Source organism: Salmo salar, chromosome ssa10 (assembly GCF_905237065.1).
Source record: "Salmo salar chromosome ssa10, Ssal_v3.1, whole genome shotgun sequence".
In the NCBI taxonomy this organism is placed as follows: domain Eukaryota; kingdom Metazoa; phylum Chordata; class Actinopteri; order Salmoniformes; family Salmonidae; genus Salmo; species Salmo salar.
This window is the reverse complement of record NC_059451.1, coordinates 50007898-50028996: the sequence shown is the minus strand read 5'-3', so window position 1 is coordinate 50028996 and position 21099 is coordinate 50007898. Positions and strand designations below refer to the sequence as shown.

General features: G+C 42.6%; 1 protein-coding gene across 3 annotated transcripts in view; it reads right to left on the bottom strand.

The window, feature by feature from the left end:
- Positions 1-21099, bottom strand: part of LOC106560563 (DENN domain-containing protein 1B) — a 259880-nt gene that overhangs the window by 140495 nt on the left and 98286 nt on the right. For all 3 annotated transcript variants that reach the window (XM_014123560.2, XM_045687897.1, XM_045687898.1), the window contains exons 5-7: positions 13032-13151; positions 7112-7181; positions 2687-2767 (exon numbers count right to left, since the gene is read on the bottom strand). In XM_014123560.2, the coding sequence (XP_013979035.2) occupies positions 2687-2767; positions 7112-7181; positions 13032-13151 (271 nt within the window). The remainder of the gene's footprint in view (positions 1-2686; positions 2768-7111; positions 7182-13031; positions 13152-21099) is intronic.

The window sequence follows — 21099 nt, the reverse complement described above, 5'->3', positions numbered from 1 at the left end:
GACATAAAAATGCTAGTAAAAAAAAAAACCTTTGTGAGGCTATATAGTGTTTTCTTACATTGACTTTGTTTACAAACATTGGAGAAAAACAAGCTTATATTTTGGGTTCTGATGGGGGACGACCGTTAAACCAAGCTCCTGAGGCATTAAGAAGTTAAATTCTTATGTATGTAACAACTCCAGATTGCCCCTGTAAGGCACAGTTATGGAAAAGGAGCGATTTAAAAATAAGTGTTATATTTGTCCAGTAATCCTCTGTGAGATAGTGTCAGGCGTAAGTAAAACAAGACCTGTGTTTGACGGCCAGTTGGTTGTTAGGATGTTTCTGCCCGTGATAACTAGGCGACATGATGAGTTGCGAAAGCGGCCATTATGGCTAACAGACGTCTAGCTAAGGCTTATCCCACAGACCACTTGTGTTTCTAAACAAAGTGTCAGCCACTTCTCCCACTCCTATCATCCTTATCCTGGCTCTCCTTTAACTCTCTCTCCTCCTCTCCCCCTCCGTTCCCCCTCTCCTCCCTCTCCCACCTCCGTTCCCCCTCTCCTCTCCCACCTCCGTTCCCCCTCTCCCACCTCCGTTCCCCCTCTCCTCTCCTCTCCCACCTCCGTTCCCCCTCTCCTCTCCTCTCCCACCTCCGTTCCCCCTCTCCTGTCCTCCCTCCGTTCCCCCTCTCCTCTCCCCCTCCGTTCCCCCTCTCCATTCCCCCTCTCCTGTCCTCCCTCCTTTCCCCTCTCCTCTCCCCCTCCGTTCCCCCTCTCCTCCCTCCGTTCTCCCTCTCTCCTCCCTCCGTTCTCCCTCTCCTCCCTCCGTTCTCCCTCTCCTCCCTCCGTTCCCCCTCTCCTCCCTCCGTTCCCCCTCTCCTCCCCCTCTCCTCCCTCCGTTCCCCCTTCTTCTCCCTCCGTTCCCCCTCTCCTCTCCCCCTCCGTTCCCCCTCTCCTGTTCCCCCTCTCCTCTCCCACCTCCGTACCCCCTCTCCTGTTCCCCCTCTCCTCTCCCCCTCCGTTCCCCCTCTCCTCTCCCCCTCCGTTCCCCCTCTCCTGTCCCCCTCCCTCCTGTCCCCCCTCCTCTCCCCCTCCATTCTCCCTCTCCTCTCCCCCTCCCTCCCTCCTCTCCGTCTCCCCCTCCCTCCTTTCCCCTCTCCTCTCCCCCTCCCTCCCCTCCGTTTCCCCCTCCCTCCTTTCCCCTCCGTTCCCCCTCTCCTGTCCCCCTCCCTCCTGTCCCCCCTCCTCTCCCCCTCCATTCCCCCTCTCCTCTCCTCTCCCCCTCCCTCCTCTCCCCCTCCTCTCCCCCTCCGTTCCCCTCTCCTCTCCCCCTCCCTCTCCTCTCCCCCTCCGTTTCCCCCTCCCTCCTTTCCCCTCTCCTCTTCCCCCTCCCTCCCCTCCGTTTCCCCCTCCCTCCTTTCCCCTCTCCTCTCCCCCTCCGTTCCCCCTCTCCTCCCTCCGTTCTCCCTCTCCTCCCTCCGTTCCCCCTCTCCTCTCCCCCTCCGTTTCCCCCCTCCCTCCTCTCCCCCTCCTCTCCCCCCTCTCCCCCTCCCTCCTCTCCCCCCCTCCGTTTCCCCCTCCCTCCTTTCCCCTCTCCTCTCCCCCTCCCTCCTCTCCCCCTCCGTTTCCCCCTCCCTCCTTTCCCCTCTCCTCTCCCTCTCCTCCCTCCGTTCTCCCTCTCCTCCCTCCGTTCCCCTCTCCTCTCCCCCTCCGTTTCCCCCCTCCCTCCTTTCCCCTCTCCTCTCCCCCCTCCGTTCCCCCCTCTCCCCCTCCGTTCCCCCTCTCCTCCCTCCGTTCCCCCTCTCCTGTTCCCCCTCTCCTCTCCCCCTCCGTTCCCCCCTCTCCTCCCTCCGTTCTCCCTCTCCTCCCTCCGTTCCCCCTCTCCTCTCCCACCTCCGTTCCCCCTCTCCTCTCCCCCTCCGTTCCCCCTCTCCTCTCCTCCCTCCGTTCCCCCTCTCCTCTCCTCTCCCCCTCCGTTCCCCCTCTCCTCTCCTCTCCCCCTCCCTCCCCCTCTCCTCTCCTTCCCCTTCCCCCTCCCCCTCCGTTTCCCCCTCCCTCCTCTCCCCCTCCTCTCCCCCTCCGTTCCCCCTCGCCTCTCCCCCTCCCTCCTCTCCCCCCTCCGTTTCCCCCTCCCTCCTTTCCCCTCTCCTCTCCCCCTCCCTCCTCTCCCCCCTCCGTTTCCCCCTCCCTCCTTTCCCCTCTCCTCTCCCTCTCCTCCCTCCGTTCTCCCTCTCCTCCCTCCGTTCCCCCTCTCCTCTCCCCCCTCCGTTTCCCCCTCCCTCCTTTCCCCTCTCCTCTCCCCCTCCGTTCCCCCTCTCCCCCCTCCGTTCCCCCTCTCCTCCCTCCGTTCCCCCTCTCCTGTTCCCCCTCTCCTCTCCCCCTCCGTTCCCCCTCTCCTCCCTCCGTTCTCCCTCTCCTCCCTCCGTTCTCCCTCTTCTCCCTCCGTTCCCCCTCTCCTCTCCCACCTCCGTTCCCCCTCTCCTCTCCCCCCTCCGTTCCCCCTCTCCTCTCCTCCCTCCGTTCCCCCTCTCCTCTCCTCTCCCCCTCCGTTCCCCCTCTCCTCTCCTCTCCCCCCTCCCTCCCCCTCTCCTCTCCTCTCCCCCTCCCTCCGTTTCCCCCTCCCTCCTCTCCCCCCTCCGTTCCCCCTCTCCTCTCCCCCCTCCATTCCCCCTCTCCTTTCCAGGAGTCCTGCTGTACCTACCACACTCAGGTTGACGGGTGTGAAAGGCTTTGGCACCGGCAGACTGTACAGAGAGTTCAGCATGTCATTCAGCTCATTCTCCTGCAAAACACACCACAATAAGAATTATCCAAATGTAAAATCGTGTGTCAGATATATATACAAAACACCAGGTGAATCCAGGTGAAAGCTATGATCCCTTATTGATGACAACTGTTAAATCCACTTGAAATCAGTGTAGATGAAGGGGAGGAGGCAGGTTAAAGAAGAATTTTAAAAGCCTTGAAACATGGATTGTGTATGTGTGCCATTCAGAGGGTAAATGGGCAAGACAACATATTTAAGTGCTTTTTGAACAGGGTACGGTAGTGTGTCAAGAACTGCAATGCTGCTGGGCTTTTCATGCTCAACAGTTTCCCCGTGTCCATCAAGAATGGTCCACCACCCAATACTTTCTTAAGGCACTGTAGTTACTAAGACAGGTTACTAAGACATAATTGCATAGTTACTAAGACATAGTTACTAAGACATAGTTACTAAGACATAGTTGCATAGTTAGTAAGACATAGTTACTAAGACATAGTTGCATAGTTAGTAAGACATAGTTACTAAGACTAAGTTGCATAGTTAGTAAGACATAGTTACTAAGACTAAGTTGCATAGTTAGTAAGACATAGTTACTAAGACATAGTTACTAAGACATAGTTGCATAGTTAGTAAGACATAGTTACTAAGACTAAGTTGCATAGTTACTAAGACATAGTTACTAAGACTAAGTTGCATAGTTACTAAGACATAGTTACTAAGACTAAGACATAGTTACTAAGACACAGTTGCTAAGACACAGTTGCTAAGACACAGTTGCTAAGACACAGTTGCTAAGACACAGTTGCTAAGACACAGTTGCTAAGACACAGTTGCTAAGACACAGTTACTAAGACACAGTTACTAAGACACAGTTACTAAGACACAGTTACTAAGACACAGTTACTAAGACATAGTTACTAAGACATAGTTACTAAGACACAGTTACTAAGACATAGTTACTAAGACATAGTTACTAAGACATAGTTACTAAGACATAGTTACTAAGACATAGTTAATTGTATATGAAAAACATTTTTGTCTCAAGACCATTTTTGTCTCTCTGATTGGCAGCTTTCAATGGTGGAGCTTTAACAGTGTGTGTGTGTGTGTGTGTGTGTGTGTGTGTGTGTGTGTGTGTGTGTGTATGTGTGTGTGTGAGAGACACGATTGAACAGCCTCCTGTCATGAGATGCTGAATGCTCACACGCATGGTCAGTAACAGAGCTGAGCCTGAGGAAACACTTCATTTACCCCTGGTCCTAAACCCTCATCTGTCAACGTCCCTCCATCGCCTTGCTACGGCAGGGTAAATATAAACCAAACCATGCACACCGACACTTCACTTCCCCAACACACACACACACACACACACACACACACACACACACACACACACACACACACACACACACACACACACACACACACACACACACACACACACACACACACACACACACACACACACACACCTCATCCATCTTCTCTTTCTGAATCACTCTCTCTCTCTTACTCGCTCGCTCTCGATCTCTCCGCTTCAGAGCAGAAATAAAGATGAACACAGAAATGTCCACACAAACAAAGGAGTTTTTATTTTACAGAAAATAGCCTTTATACTTGTGCTCTCCTTTTGTTTTGACTGGAAATTACATGCGTCAAACACATTCATCCATAAATGTATTTACACTAATGTAGTTCAGATCCACTCAATTGACCAGAGATTTCAGTAGCACCATTCAAAAAACCCAGACATTGTTCTGTTGAATAACATATAAACTAGGAGAGAGCATTGAGAAGTAAGTAGTATATAATATACAATAACTAAAATATAAATATAATAAACAATCAAATATTAGAGAAGCAGGAGGTCAAGATTATGATGGTTAGCTAATGAAGGTCAGCACTCCCGATTGGTTGAAATTTTGCATGACATGGTCCGTTTCCTGTGCCCTCTGACCCTACGTGTGTGTGTGTGTGTGTGTGTGTGTGTGTGTGTGTGTGTGTGTGTGTGTGTGTGTGTGTGTGTGTGTGTATATAAGGGAGGCTCGGTCCCCTTCATGCCTCCCTCAGTAGTGTTGAGGAAGTACATGACAGCACACCGATGGCACTCCTTAGTTCCAGCTCACAACCAATCCCTTCCTCCCTCTTCCTCAATGCTCTATCTTCCTCCCTCAATGCTCTCTCCTTCCCCCTCTTACTCAATGCTCTCTCCTTCTCCCTATTCCTCCCTCTTCCTCAATGCTCTCTCCTTCCCCCTATTCCTCCCTCTTCCTCAATGCTCTATCTTCCTCCCTCAATGCTCTCTCCTTCCCACTCTTCCTCAATGCTCTCTCCTTCTCCCTCAATGCTCTCTCCTTCCCCTTATTCCTGCCTCTTCCTCAATGCTCTCTCCTTCTCCCTCAATGCTCTCTCCTTCCTCCTATTCCTCCCTCCCTCCTCAATGCTCTCTCCTTCCTCCTATTCCTCCCTCCTCCTCAATGCCCTCTCCTTCCCCCTATTCCTCCCTCCCTCCTCAATGCCCTCTCCTTCTCCCTCTTCCTCCCTCCTCCTCAATGCTCTCTCCTTCTCCCTCTTCCTCCCTCCTCCTCAATGCTCTCGCCTTCCCCCTATTCCTCCCTCCTCCTCAATGCCCTCTCCTTCTCCCTCTTCCTCCCTCCTCCTCAATGCCCTCTCCTTCTCCCTCTTCCTCCCTCCTCCTCACTCCTCAATGCTCTCTCCTTCCCCCTCTTCCTCCCTCCTCCTCAATGCTCTCTCCTTCTCCCTCTTCCTCCCTCCTCCTCAATGCTCTCTCCTTCCCCCCTCTTCCTCCCTCCCTCCACAATTCCATCTCCTTCTCCTCTTCCTCCCTCCTCCTCAATGCTCTCTCCTTCTCCCTCTTCCTCCCTCCCTCCTCAATGCCCTCTCCTTCTCCCTCCCTCCTCCTCAATGCTCTCTCCTTCTCCCTCTTCCTCCCTCCTCCTCAATGCTCTCTCCTTCCCCCTATTCCTCCCTCCTCCTCAATGCCCTCTCCTTCTCCCTCTTCCTCCCTCCTCCTCAATGCTCTCTCTTTCTCCCTCTTCCTCCCTCCTCCTCAATGCTCTCTCCTCCTCAATGCTCTCTCCTTCCCCCTATTCCTCCCTCCTCCTCAATGCTCTCTCCTTCTCCCTCTTCCTCCCTCCTCCTCAATGCCCTCTCCCTCCCCCTCTTCCTCCCTCCTCTCAATTCCATCTCCTTCTACCTCTTCCTCCCTCCTCCTCAATGCTCTCTCCTTCTCCCTCTTCCTCCCTCCTCCTCAATGCCCTCTCCTTCCCTCCCTCCCTCCTCCTCAATGCTCTCTCTTTCTCCCTCTTCCTCCCTCCTCCTCAATGCTCTCTCCTTCCCCCTATTCCTCCCTCCCCCTCAATGCCCTCTCCTTCTCCCTCTTCCTCCCTCCTCCTCAATGCTCTCTCTTTCTCCCCCTCCTCTTTCCTCCCTCCTCCTCCTCAATGCTCTCTCCTCCCTCAATGCTCTCTCCTTCTCCCTCTCCTCCATCCCCTATCCTCTCCTTCCTCTTCCTCCTCCTCAATGCTCTCTCCTTCTCCCTCTTCCTCCATCCTCCTCAATGCCCTCTCCTTCTCCCTCTTCCTCCCTCCTCATCAATGCTCTCTCCTTCCTCCTATTCCTTCCTCCCCCTCAATGCCCTCTCCTTCCCCCTCTTCCTTCCTCCTCCTCAATGCGCTCTCTTTCTCCCTCTTCCTCCCTCCTCCTCAATGCTCTCTCCTTCCCCCTATTCCTCCCTCCCCCTCAATGCCCTCTCCTTCCCCCTCTTCCTCCCTCCTCCTCAATGCTCTCTCTTTCTCCCACCTCCTCAATGCTCTCTCCTTCCCCCTATTCCTCTCTCCTCCTCAATGCTCTCTCCTTCCCCCTCTTCAATGCTCTCTCCTTCTCCCTCTTCCTCCATCCCCCTCAATGCCCTCTCCTTCCCCCTCTTCCTTCCTCCTCAATGCTCTCTCCTTCTCCCTCTTCCTCCATCCTCCTCAATGCTCTCTTCCTCCCCTTCAGTTTATTGCAGTTAGCCGAAGTGCGTGTGTAAACACGATTGTGTGTGTGTGCATGTTCATGTGTGTATTCCTAAACGGTTTGTTGTTTTCCAGTAAATCATCAAGAGCTCTCTCTCTCTCTCTCTCTCTCTCTCTCTCTCTCTCTCTCTCTCTCTCTCTCTCTCTCTCTCTCTCTCTCTCTCTCTCTCTCTCTCTCTCTCTCTCTCTCTCTCTCTCTCTCTCTCTCTCTCTCTCTCTCTCTCTCTCTCTCTCTCTCTCTCTCTCTCTCTCTCTCTCTCTCTCTCTCTCTCTCTCTTTTAAATGCCACATGTCTTAAAGAAGTAGTGTACAGAGCTCTTACCTGGTTTGTGGTTAGGTAATCTGCTAGCGTGTTCAGGAGCTTGTAATAGATCTCAAACCAGGGCAGATAACTGAGAGACGGAGAAAAACACATGGCAAATAACTGAGAGACAGAGAGAAACACAAAATACACATGTTTACAATCAAGCCAGAATTCTAAATAATGAATAAAAACACAAACAGAAGTGAGCTATGGACACAGCCAGTGAGCTATGGACACAGCCAGTGAGCTATGGACACAGCCAGTGTGCTATGGACACAGCCAGTGTGCTATGGACACAGCCAGTGAGCTATGGACACAGCCAGTGTATAGTCCTACTGCTGTTGGTAAAATAGTATACGGTACATCTAATCAACGCATTCTTCTTATTCTGGGGGCTTTGCATTTTACACATTCCTGTCGTGTCTGCTGTTTAAAGGTGGTGGGCAGAGGAGGTAGAGACAAGTCTTTAGTTTAAAGGAAGTGAGGAAGGAAGGTAGAGACGGGCTTTAGTTCTTCAACCCAACATGACTGGGCCAGTGAGAGCTGTGGTAGGAGGAGGAGGAGGAGGGATGCCATGGTTTACAAGCATACTGATCCCAGATGCACAGCCCAGGCTCAACCCAAGCCAACACACAGACGCAGAGGGAGAGAAGCACTACCCCACCACCTATTTACACATTTTCAAATAGACATTCCTTCTGGTTTTTCCTTACCTAATTAATGGCAAATTAATAAATAAAATGAACAAACTAAAAATAATTTATACTGTAGTGTTTGTGTTATAGCTAATGGCAAAATCCACCCACCAGAAGCCAGAAGCATCTGCAATATGTCTCTCTTGATAAGATTGACACGTTCTTGGCGGAGATATTTGACTTGCTTTTGAGGTGGAATGTGGCCAGCATTTTGTTTTGGCTTGAAGGTTGCTCAGAAAAGAGAGCTCAGTTAATTTATAATGTTATGCAATCAAATAATAAAAAAATGTGGTGGGGTATCGAAGTGAGTTATTACATTTTCATTCAGCTTTGTATTTTAGAAAATGTCTGGCATAATGACAATGGAAAACGTTATGAATCTGCACTTCAACAAATAAATAGATGCTTCATTAACGTTCACTAACTGAATGAAGGATGAAATTAAGAACAAATGAATGAATGAATGTGTGGGTATTATGCATTAACAAAAGTTGGTTGTTAAACTGAAATGGCTACCTGGCTAACAAAAAATAACCACCAAATAAAATCACAATGAAACTTTCAGTAAAATACTGTCTCTAAAATGACTAATGTAGTAGGCTAATACAAAATAATTCTAAAGAGATTACAATAAAATGTTTGATTTGTAATCCCCAGTAAAACGTGTGTGTGTGTGTGTGTGTGTGTGTGTGTGTGTGTGTGTGTGTTAGGGCTTGGCTGAGGGACTTTTATTAGCCATGGAAGTCCTGTAGAGACAGGGGGATGCTGGGTAGTTCTCAGGGCATGGGTCACTGGCTGCTCTGCAGACTGGAATTAACACAAAACAAGAAAACAAAGTCAACCTAATGCAAATTTTAATATCGCTAAATCCGCAAGGGGCCAATGACAGGGCGGTTCCCGGGCAAGTGCAGCCAAGCGCAGCCATCAGGGGGCCTGAGTGACCATTAACCTGGAACGATCAGCTTCTTCACAGGCCAATATTCTGATGTCCGCATGAAGATCTCACCGTAATCAGGTCACACACAGTCGAAACACAAAACGCAACATGCCTGTGTTATCTACAAAATTCACATGCTGACTGGACATTTCAAAACAGAAACCTAAAGAGATAAATATGCCCATGTTGCCAAACAAACAAGCAATGGATATTTCTATGAGATGTGGGTGTGTTGAAGTTAATAAATTCAACCAAAAAATGCAACATAAAAAAGTAAAAAATCTGAGCAGGTCACTGAAATAGTCATGATCAGTCTCCTCTTGCCCTTTGTTTAAGAAGATAGGCTCCTGGACACTAATCCCTTACATATCCCATGTGAGGATTTATTTAAATAGGCCTCAATCGCTCTCTCCTCATGTGTCCTGTCAGCCTCTCCTTCGTCAGGCCTCACATCCCTCTCAACCATCACACTCCTTAATGACCAGGCTGTAATCTTTTGTTTTAGAGACAAAGAAATGATTGGTGTAGCACAGAGCAGCGAACCACAACTCATGGTGATACCCAGATAGGGCTATTGGACTACATCTTGCCTGAGGTTTTTCTGTGGTATGCGTTTCTTTTTTCTTAAATGAAACTATGTCAGTAAGCACTGCTCCTCTCCCCAGTTAGCGGCTTAGACCTGTTTGTGTTTCCTAAGTCCCCGATAGAGAGACATCCATCACTGTGTGTGGGGGGGCTTGGTTATCTCTCCAGCTGTTTTAAAACACATATGTCCCTTCAAAGTACTGTATACTCACAAAGTAAACCAATTAATCTGTGGCCCCTACCACGACCCCTCATCCTGTATCCCCTACCACGACCCCTCATCCTGTATCCCCTACCACGACCCCTCATCCTGTATCCCCTACCACGACCCCTCAGACTGTATCCCCTACCACGACCCCTCAGACTGTATCCCCTACCACGACCCCTCATACTGTATCCCCTACCACAACCCCTCATATTGTATCCCCTACCACAACCCCTCAGACTGTATCCCCTACCACAACCCCTCATACTGTATCCCCTACCACGACCCCTCATACTGTATCCCCTACCACGACCCCTCATACTGTATCCCCTACCACGACCCCTCAGACTGTATCCCCTACCACGACCCCTCAGACTGTATCCCCTACCACAACCCCTCATACTGTACCCCTACCACAACCCCTCATATTGTACCCCCTACCACAACCCCTCAGACTGTATCCCCTACCACAACCCCTCATACTGTATCCCCTACCACGACCCCTCATACTGTATCCCCTACCACAACCCCTCATACTGTATCCCCTACCACAACCCCTCATACTGTATCCCCTACCACAACCCCTCATACTGTATCCCCTACCACAACCCCTCATATTGTATCCCCTACCACAACCCCTCATATTGTATCCCCTACCACAACCCCTCAGACTGTATCCTCTACCACAACCCCTCATACTGTATCCCCTACCACAACCCCTCATACTGTATCGCCTACCACAACCCCTCATATTGTATCCCCTACCACAACCCCTCATATTGTACCCCTACCACAACCCCTCATACTGTATCCCCTACCACAACCCCTCATACTGTATCCCCTACCACAACCCCTCAGACTGTATCCCCTACCACAACCCCTCATATTGTACCCCTACCACAACCCCTCATATTGTATCCCCTACCACAACACAACCCCTCAGACTCTCTATCAACTCTCACACCACACACGGGGATGGTCAGAAGATATAAGCTAGCAGTGGAAGTGATCAAATCTTCTTTATTATAATTCTGTTGAAGACAAATATTATCTAAAAGCTCAAATCAATTAACTGATGTTTTTGTAAGGACATAAATGATGTAATTACCAACTAAACAAATTACAACAGAGAGATGAGAGTTATGTTTTCTGGGGTTGGGATATTATCAATATAAACCAACTGCAATCTCTCAATACATTTCAGGGCAAATAAATATGTGTATATCTTTGGCTAGGTTGTCATGTGATTAGTAAACTACACGTTTTTAACGACGTAGCCGCGTCTCCGCTGTTTGCTGCCATAAAGTACCTGTTGTGTGTTATTCCTATTCCCTGGATGGGTCTTAAATCTCCCTCTACACCCAGTCAACTTGCACCTTGTAGCTGGCTCACTGGAAGATTTGATTACACCTTTACTTTCCCGGGTTAGAGGTTAAGTACTGGGAAGGAAATGCCCTCCGGCGTCCCGCTCAGTGACCACTAACGGGAGTGCTAACTTCCCTAAAAGGGAACCCAATTCTCAGCCGCCAAATAAAATCAAGGAAACCGCCTTTTTTCATCAGCGACCTCTCTCACATGTCCGAAGGCGGTTTCTCCCTAAATGTGAGAGAATTACCAAAGGAAAGAAGAGGAGGCGGAGGATGGGGGTCGAGGGGAAGGAAGAAAGATTGTAAAATCGAAGCATTGTACCTCTTTAAAAAGGTTTTGGCCTGAAGGTAGCACGGCCCTTTTGACCTGGGCTTTAGTCGCAGCACTACAAAGCCCTGTCCATGTAAAACTGTCCTAGTCATTAAGCCGCTTCCTTGTGTAAGCATAGGTGACAATTTTATAGTCCCAGCACTTCAACAATCACAGAGAACCAAATGGTTTTAATTACTTTTGTTTTATATCCGGGAAACAAACACTTTAAATGAAGGTAGCTAGCTAGAAATGTCTTCGCAGGGACCTTGTTGATCGTCTAAATTTGTATCTATCTGTTTTATATGATCACAACATACGTTAAAACATATTTTTCAATATGATCACAACTTGGATTGTTTATCTAAGAATTATCAACTACTTCCCAAAAAACAACAGAATAAACTTGGGATCAGGTCTTTACTCTCTGTCATTGATGTGAAAAATCACATTTGTACATATTTCACATGTATAAACCATGAGATATCCAAAATATGCAACTTTGTTATTATGTTTTAAAATATTTTCACTAATCTTTTTCCCCACACAGTGGGTCTATTTAAGAGGCAAACATAAATAAAACAGGCCACAAAAACAGAACTGTGAAGTCTTTAAAACACACACACACACACACACACACACACACACACACACACACACACACACACACACACACACACACACACACACACACACAGAAGAATAAAAACTTTCTATACATTTCTTATGATGAATGAAGCAAGCCATGCAAACTACTCAGAATGCATAATGAATTGTATACATCATATGTCAAATGAATTAGCATGTAGGACTCAAAGAGGGGCATGGGAGTCTCTGCTAATTGGCAGCGAGGCTTCATGCATAATTATGGGCCGAGCGGCTTCCTTTGCCGTGCTTCTGTGCCAGTAGCTGAAAATAACGAGAAGAGAGAGAGAAACAAAGGGCATGGTGGTGGCTGTCCGGGAGAGTTGAGGGGGGGAGGAGGGGGGGGTGGAGCTCATCTCAACAGCAGCTCATCAAGAACAAGATAAACCCTGCGACTGTCGTCAATATCCCCCAATTTTGTTATTTTTTTATTATTCTTTTTTTATTGTGCAAATTCCCATTACTCCTGTGGTTAATTCAACTATACTGTTTTACTAATTCAATGTTTCTTCTTAAAAGGACATTGTCAACTGTTAACATAAAATGTGGTTTAATTTAAAAGGTCCTATTAAAATAAATAAAACATTTTTCAATGTATTTTTTACTTAGATATCTTTCTGTGCAATAATTAAAGATGACATAATATTTTAGATAAATCTGTGCTAAACAATATCTCGAGAGGGAGTTGAAAGGACAACCGTCGGTCTACTACTAAAACAATACTTTATAGTTGTCATTGATAGGTTGTACTTCAATTGTTTGTCCTGGATAAAATAACTAAATGAATAATATTATAGGGACCAAATGAATAGGGAGTTCAGGAGTTTAGTATTCTGTAACTGACTAACTTCAAGAGGCTAACACTCAGATGCATATTGCTTCCAAAGAAACAGTTTCATCATCTATATTTGAGTTTCTTTCACTTCCAAAACCTCACCGTCTCCACAATCAATTAAGACATGTAATCTGCATATTATAAAGAGTGAAGTGAAGATATTACAACTTCAAATTGTATTTATTTATGAATAACTAACGAAAATAAACATGTCTTTCTTCATACGTTGGATAATTGTGACAAAATTCATTTCTAAAAAACAATACTTAATTTGCGTAACTGATTGATCAATCGGCCAGTAGGTAGAGAATAAGCTGCCTTGTTGAAATGTACTAATTTTTAAGTGGTATGTGTCGTACCTGAGCAGACAGATGCAGACGCGGCAGCCGGACGTGAGTCTACAGAAACCAAACCTCTGCTTGCTCTCGATGTCCGTCAGCACAAAGGTAAAGTTCTGGCCCACCTGACTCTGGGAAACCCTGAGAACAGTCACCGTACACACGCACGCAGGGGACAGAGATAACACACCATTAACACAACCAATTACCACCACACATGTACTACAGTATTACCACACAGTCACCTACGGAACAGAAATACCAATCCATGAATTGGGAACAACACATGGGACATTCATCAAGTGTTTCAGAGAATCATGAAAATGAGTTGTGAACATGTGATGGTCTGAGTTATCAGCTAACCATAATACTGTATTAGCACATTATAACAGCAGAGAGAAACAACAACCTCACTAGAACATATTATTATCAAGATATTTATACAGAAATTTATACAGAAGGTCCAAGCACTACCGACTTGGTGATAGCGATACACAGAGAACGATGTTCAACATAACACTTTTTCCATTATGTTTAATCCTTTACAAACCTACAGTACTAGAACAATGAGTCTATATTTGAGTCAGTGAGACAACTAAATCTGTTTGTTTCTTATTAAAATAAGGACATTTTTTGTCTAAAGTGGCTAACTACTCACCTAGCACTAAGTGTCTCAACCTAACGCTGACTAGGACAAGATCACTACGAAACCTTTCTATATGTCCCTGACTGTTGAGTGGGTGAGAGTTGGGTATGTTTTCTCTCATGCAGTTTCATCACTAGATGGCAGCAGTTAAGCTTGTGTGTCCTCCAAGCTAAAAAAAAACAGCACTTTTCACATGTCATTCTCCAGGAAGCAAAATAACAGCAGATACCTCTACAGATGGCTACTTTCCAAATCGAGATTAAATTATTCATCAGACTGGTACCAAGTCTAGATATATAGTTATTCATCAGACTGGTACCAAGTCTAGATATATAGTTATTCATCAGACTGGTAACAAGTCTAGAGATATGGTTATTCAGACTGGTACCAAGTCTAGAGATATAGTTATTCATCAGACTGGTACAAAGTCTAGATATATAGTTATTCATCAGACTGGTACCAAGTCTAGAGATATAGTTATTCATCAGACTGGTACCAAGTCTAGATATATAGTTATTCATCAGACTGGTACCAAGTCTAGATATATAGTTATTCATCAGACTGGTACCAAGTCTAGAGATATAGTTATTCATCAGACTGGTACCAAGTCTAGATATATAGTTATTCATCAGACTGGTACCAAGTCTAGATATATAGTTATTCATCAGACCGGTACCAAGTCTAGAGATATAGTTATTCATCAGACAGGTAACAAGTCTAGAGATATAGTTATTCATCAGACTGGTACCAAGTCTAGATATATAGTTATTCATCAGACAGGTACCAAGTCTAGATATATAGTTATTCATCAGACAGGTACCAAGTCTATATATATAGTTATTCAGACTGGTACAAAGTCTAGATATATAGTTATTCATCAGACTGATACGAAATCTAGAGATATAGTTATTCAGACTGGTAAAAAGTCTAGATATATAGTTATTCAGACTGGTACAAAGTCTAGATATATAGTTATTCATCAGAATGATACGAAATCTAGAGATATAGTTATTCAGACTGGTACAGAGTCTAGATATATAGTTATTCATCAGACTGGTACCAAGTCCAGAGATATGGTTATTCAGACTGGTACAAAGTCTAGATATATAGTTATTCATCAGACTGATACGAAATCTAGAGATATAGTTATTCATCAGACTGATACCAAATCTAGAGATATAGTTATTCATCAGACTGGTACCAAGTCTAGATATATAGTTATTCATCAGACTGGTACCAAGTCTAGATATATAGTTATTCATCAGACTGGTACCAAGTCTAGAGATATAGTTATTCATCAGACTGGTACAAAGTCTAGATATATAGTTATTCATCAGACTGGTACCAAGTCTAGATATATAGTTATTCATCAGACTGGTACCAAGTCTAGATATATAGTTATTCATCAGACTGGTACCAAGTCTAGATATATAGTTATTCATCAGACTGGTACCAAGTCTAGAGATATAGTTATTCATCAGACTGGTACCAAGTCTAGAGATATAGTTATTCATCAGACTGGTACCAAGTCTAGATATATAGTTATTCATCAGACTGGTACCAAGTCTAGATATATAGTTATTCAGACTGGTACAAAGTCTAGATATATAGTTATTCAGACTGGTACCAAGTCTAGAGATATAGTTATTCATCAGACTGGTACCAAGTCTAGATATATAGTTATTCAGACTGGTACAAAGTCTAGATATATGGTTATTCATCAGACTGATACGAAATCTAGAGATATAGTTATTCAGACTGGTACAAAGTCTAGATATATAGTTATTCAGACTGGTACAAAGTCTAGATATATAGTTATTCATCAGACTGATACGAAATCTAGAGATATAGTTATTCAGACTGGTACAGAGTCTAGATATATAGTTATTCATCAGACTGGTACCAAGTCTAGAGATATGGTTATTCAGACTGGTACAAAGTCTAGATATATAGTTATTCATCAGACTGATACGAAATCTAGAGATATAGTTATTCATCAGACTGATACCAAATCTAGAGATATAGTTATTCATCAGACTAGTACCAAGTCTAGATATATAGTTATTCATCAGACTGGTACCAAGTCTAGATATATAGTTATTCATCAGACAGGTACCAAGTCTAGATATATAGTTATTCATCAGACAGGTACCAAGTCTATATATATAGTTATTCAGACTGGTACAAAGTCTAGATATATAGTTATTCATCAGACTGATACGAAATCTAGAGATATAGTTATTCAGACAGGTACCAAGTCTAGATATATAGTTATTCATCAGACAGGTACCAAGTCCAGAGATATGGTTATTCAGACTGGTACAAAGTCTAGATATATAGTTATTCATCAGACTGATACGAAATCTAGAGATATAGTTATTCAGACAGGTACCAAGTCTAGATATATAGTTATTCATCAGACAGGTACCAAGTCTAGATATATAGTTATTCAGACTGGTACAAAGTCTAGATATATAGTTGTTCATCAGACTGATACGAAATCTAGAGATATAGTTATTCAGACTGGTACAAAGTCTAGATATATAGTTATTCAGAATGGTACCAAGTCTAGAGATATAGTTATTCATCAGACTGCTACCAAGTCTAGAGATATGGTTATTCAGACTCGTACAAAGTCTAGATATATAGTTATTCATCAGACTGATACGAAATCTAGAGATATAGTTATTCATCAGACTGGTACCAAGTCTAGATATATAGTTATTCATCAGACTGGTACCAAGTCTAGATATATAGTTATTCATCAGACTGGTACCAAGTCTAGATATATAGTTATTCATCAGACTGGTACCAAGTCTAGAGATATAGTTATTCATCAGACTGGTACCAAGTCTAGATATATAGTTATTCATCAGACTGGTACCAAGTCTAGATATATAGTTATTCATCAGACAGGTACCAAGTCTAGAGATATAGTTATTCATCAGACTGGTACCAAGTCTAGATATATAGTTATTCATCAGACAGGTACCAAGTCTAGATATATAGTTATTCAGACTGGTACAAAGTCTAGATATATAGTTATTCATCAGACTGATACGAAATCTAGAGATATAGTTATTCAGACTGGTACAAAGTCTAGATATATAGTTATTCAGACTGGTACCAAGTCTAGAGATATAGTTATTCATCAGACTGGTACAAAGTCTAGATATATAGTTATTCAGACTGGTACAAAGTCTAGATATATAGTTATTCATCAGACAGGTACCAAGTCCAGAGATATGGTTATTCAGACTGGTACAAAGTCTAGATATATAGTTATTCATCAGACTGATACGAAATCTAGAGATATAGTTATTCAGACAGGTACCAAGTCTAGATATATAGTTATTCATCAGACAGGTACCAAGTCTAGATATATAGTTATTCAGACTGGTACAAAGTCTAGATATATAGTTGTTCATCAGACTGATACGAAATCTAGAGATATAGTTATTCAGACTGGTACAAAGTCTAGATATATAGTTATTCAGAATGGTACCAAGTCTAGAGATATAGTTATTCATCAGACTGCTACCAAGTCTAGAGATATGGTTATTCAGACTCGTACAAAGTCTAGATATATAGTTATTCATCAGACTGATACGAAATCTAGAGATATAGTTATTCATCAGACTGGTACCAAGTCTAGATATATAGTTATTCATCAGACTGGTACCAAGTCTAGATATATAGTTATTCATCAGACTGGTACCAAGTCTAGATATATAGTTATTCATCAGACTGGTACCAAGTCTAGATATATAGTTATTCATCAGACTGGTACCAAGTCTAGAGATATAGTTATTCATCAGACTGGTACCAAGTCTAGATATATAGTTATTCATCAGACTGGTACCAAGTCTAGATATATAGTTATTCATCAGACAGGTACCAAGTCTAGAGATATAGTTATTCATCAGACTGGTACCAAGTCTAGATATATAGTTATTCATCAGACAGGTACCAAGTCTAGATATATAGTTATTCAGACTGGTACAAAGTCTAGATATATAGTTATTCATCAGACTGATACGAAATCTAGAGATATAGTTATTCAGACTGGTACAAAGTCTAGATATATAGTTATTCAGACTGGTACCAAGTCTAGAGATATAGTTATTCATCAGACTGGTACAAAGTCTAGATATATAGTTATTCAGACTGGTACAAAGTCTAGATATATAGTTATTCATCAGACAGGTACCAAGTCCAGAGATATGGTTATTCAGACTGGTACAAAGTCTAGATATATAGTTATTCATCAGACTGATACGAAATCTAGAGATATAGTTATTCATCAGACTGATACCAAATCTAGAGATATAGTTATTCATCAGACTGGTACCAAGTCTAGATATATAGTTATTCATCAGACTGGTACCAAGTCTAGATATATAGTTATTCATCAGACTGGTACCAAGTCTAGAGATATAGTTATTCATCAGACTGGTACAAAGTCTAGATATATAGTTATTCATCAGACTGGTACCAAGTCTAGATATATAGTTATTCATCAGACTGGTACCAAGTCTAGATATATAGTTATTCATCAGACTGGTACCAAGTCTAGATATATAGTTATTCATCAGACTGGTACCAAGTCTAGAGATATAGTTATTCATCAGACTGGTACCAAGTCTAGAGATATAGTTATTCATCAGACTGGTACCAAGTCTAGATATATAGTTATTCATCAGACTGGTACCAAGTCTAGATATATAGTTATTCAGACTGGTACAAAGTCTAGATATATAGTTATTCAGACTGGTACCAAGTCTAGAGATATAGTTATTCATCAGACTGGTACCAAGTCTAGATATATAGTTATTCAGACTGGTACAAAGTCTAGATATATGGTTATTCATCAGACTGATACGAAATCTAGAGATATAGTTATTCAGACTGGTACAAAGTCTAGATATATAGTTATTCAGACTGGTACAAAGTCTAGATATATAGTTATTCATCAGACTGATACGAAATCTAGAGATATAGTTATTCAGACTGGTACAGAGTCTAGATATATAGTTATTCATCAGACTGGTACCAAGTCTAGAGATATGGTTATTCAGACTGGTACAAAGTCTAGATATATAGTTATTCATCAGACTGATACGAAATCTAGAGATATAGTTATTCATCAGACTGATACCAAATCTAGAGATATAGTTATTCATCAGACTAGTACCAAGTCTAGATATATAGTTATTCATCAGACTGGTACCAAGTCTAGATATATAGTTATTCATCAGACTGGTACCAAGTCTAGAGATATAGTTATTCATCAGACTGGTACCAAGTCTAGAGATATAGTTATTCATCAGACTGGTACCAAGTCTAGATATATAGTTATTCATCAGACTGGTACCAAGTCTAGATATATAGTTATTCAGACTGGTACAAAGTCTAGATATATAGTTATTCAGACTGGTACCAAGTCTAGAGATATAGTTATTCATCAGACTGGTACCAAGTCTAGATATATAGTTATTCAGACTGGTACAAAGTCTAGATATATGGTTATTCATCAGACTGATACGAAATCTAGAGATATAGTTATTCAGACTGGTACAAAGTCTAGATATATAGTTATTCAGACTGGTACAAAGTCTAGATATATAGTTATTCATCAGACTGATACGAAATCTACAGATATAGTTATTCAGACTGGTACAGAGTCTAGATATATAGTTATTCATCAGACTGGTACCAAGTCTAGAGATATGGTTATTCAGACTGGTACAAAGTCTAGATATATAGTTATTCATCAGACTGATACGAAATCTAGAGATATAGTTATTCATCAGACTGATACCAAATCTAGAGATATAGTTATTCATCAGACTAGTACCAAGTCTAGATATATAGTTATTCATCAGACTGGTACCAAGTCTAGATATATAGTTATTCATCAGACAGGTACCAAGTCTAGATATATAGTTATTCATCAGACAGGTACCAAGTCTATATATATAGTTATTCAGACTGGTACAAAGTCTAGATATATAGTTATTCATCAGACTGATACGAAATCTAGAGATATAGTTATTCAGACAGGTACCAAGTCTAGATATATAGTTATTCATCAGACAGGTACCAAGTCCAGAGATATGGTTATTCAGACTGGTACAAAGTCTAGATATATAGTTATTCATCAGACTGATACGAAATCTAGAGATATAGTTATTCAGACAGGTACCAAGTCTAGATATATAGTTATTCATCAGACAGGTACCAAGTCTAGATATATAGTTATTCAGACTGGTACAAAGTCTAGATATATAGTTGTTCATCAGACTGATACGAAATCTAGAGATATAGTTATTCAGACTGGTACAAAGTCTAGATATATAGTTATTCAGAATGGTACCAAGTCTAGAGATATAGTTATTCATCAGACTGCTACCAAGTCTAGAGATATGGTTATTCAGACTCGTACAAAGTCTAGATATATAGTTATTCATCAGACTGATACGAAATCTAGAGATATAGTTATTCATCAGACTGGTACCAAGTCTAGATATATAGTTATTCATCAGACTGGTACCAAGTCTAGATATATAGTTATTCATCAGACTGGTACCAAGTCTAGATATATAGTTATTCATCAGACTGGTACCAAGTCTAGAGATATAGTTATTCATCAGACTGGTACCAAGTCTAGATATATAGTTATTCATCAGACTGGTACCAAGTCTAGATATATAGTTATTCATCAGACAGGTACCAAGTCTAGAGATATAGTTATTCATCAGACTGGTACCAAGTCTAGATATATAGTTATTCATCAGACAGGTACCAAGTCTAGATATATAGTTATTCAGACTGGTACAAAGTCTAGATATATAGTTATTCATCAGACTGATACGAAATCTAGAGATATAGTTATTCAGACTGGTACAAAGTCTAGATATATAGTTATTCAGACTGGTACCAAGTCTAGAGATATAGTTATTCATCAGACTGGTACAAAGTCTAGATATATAGTTATTCAGACTGGTACAAAGTCTAGATATATAGTTATTCATCAGACAGGTACCAAGTCCAGAGATATGGTTATTCAGACTGGTACAAAGTCTAGATATATAGTTATTCATCAGACTGATACGAAATCTAGAGATATAGTTATTCAGACAGGTACCAAGTCTAGATATATAGTTATTCATCAGACAGGTACCAAGTCTAGATATATAGTTATTCAGACTGGTACAAAGTCTAGATATATAGTTGTTCATCAGACTGATACGAAATCTAGAGATATAGTTATTCAGACTGGTACAAAGTCTAGATATATAGTTATTCAGAATGGTACCAAGTCTAGAGATATAGTTATTCATCAGACTGCTACCAAGTCTAGAGATATGGTTATTCAGACTCGTACAAAGTCTAGATATATAGTTATTCATCAGACTGATACGAAATCTAGAGATATAGTTA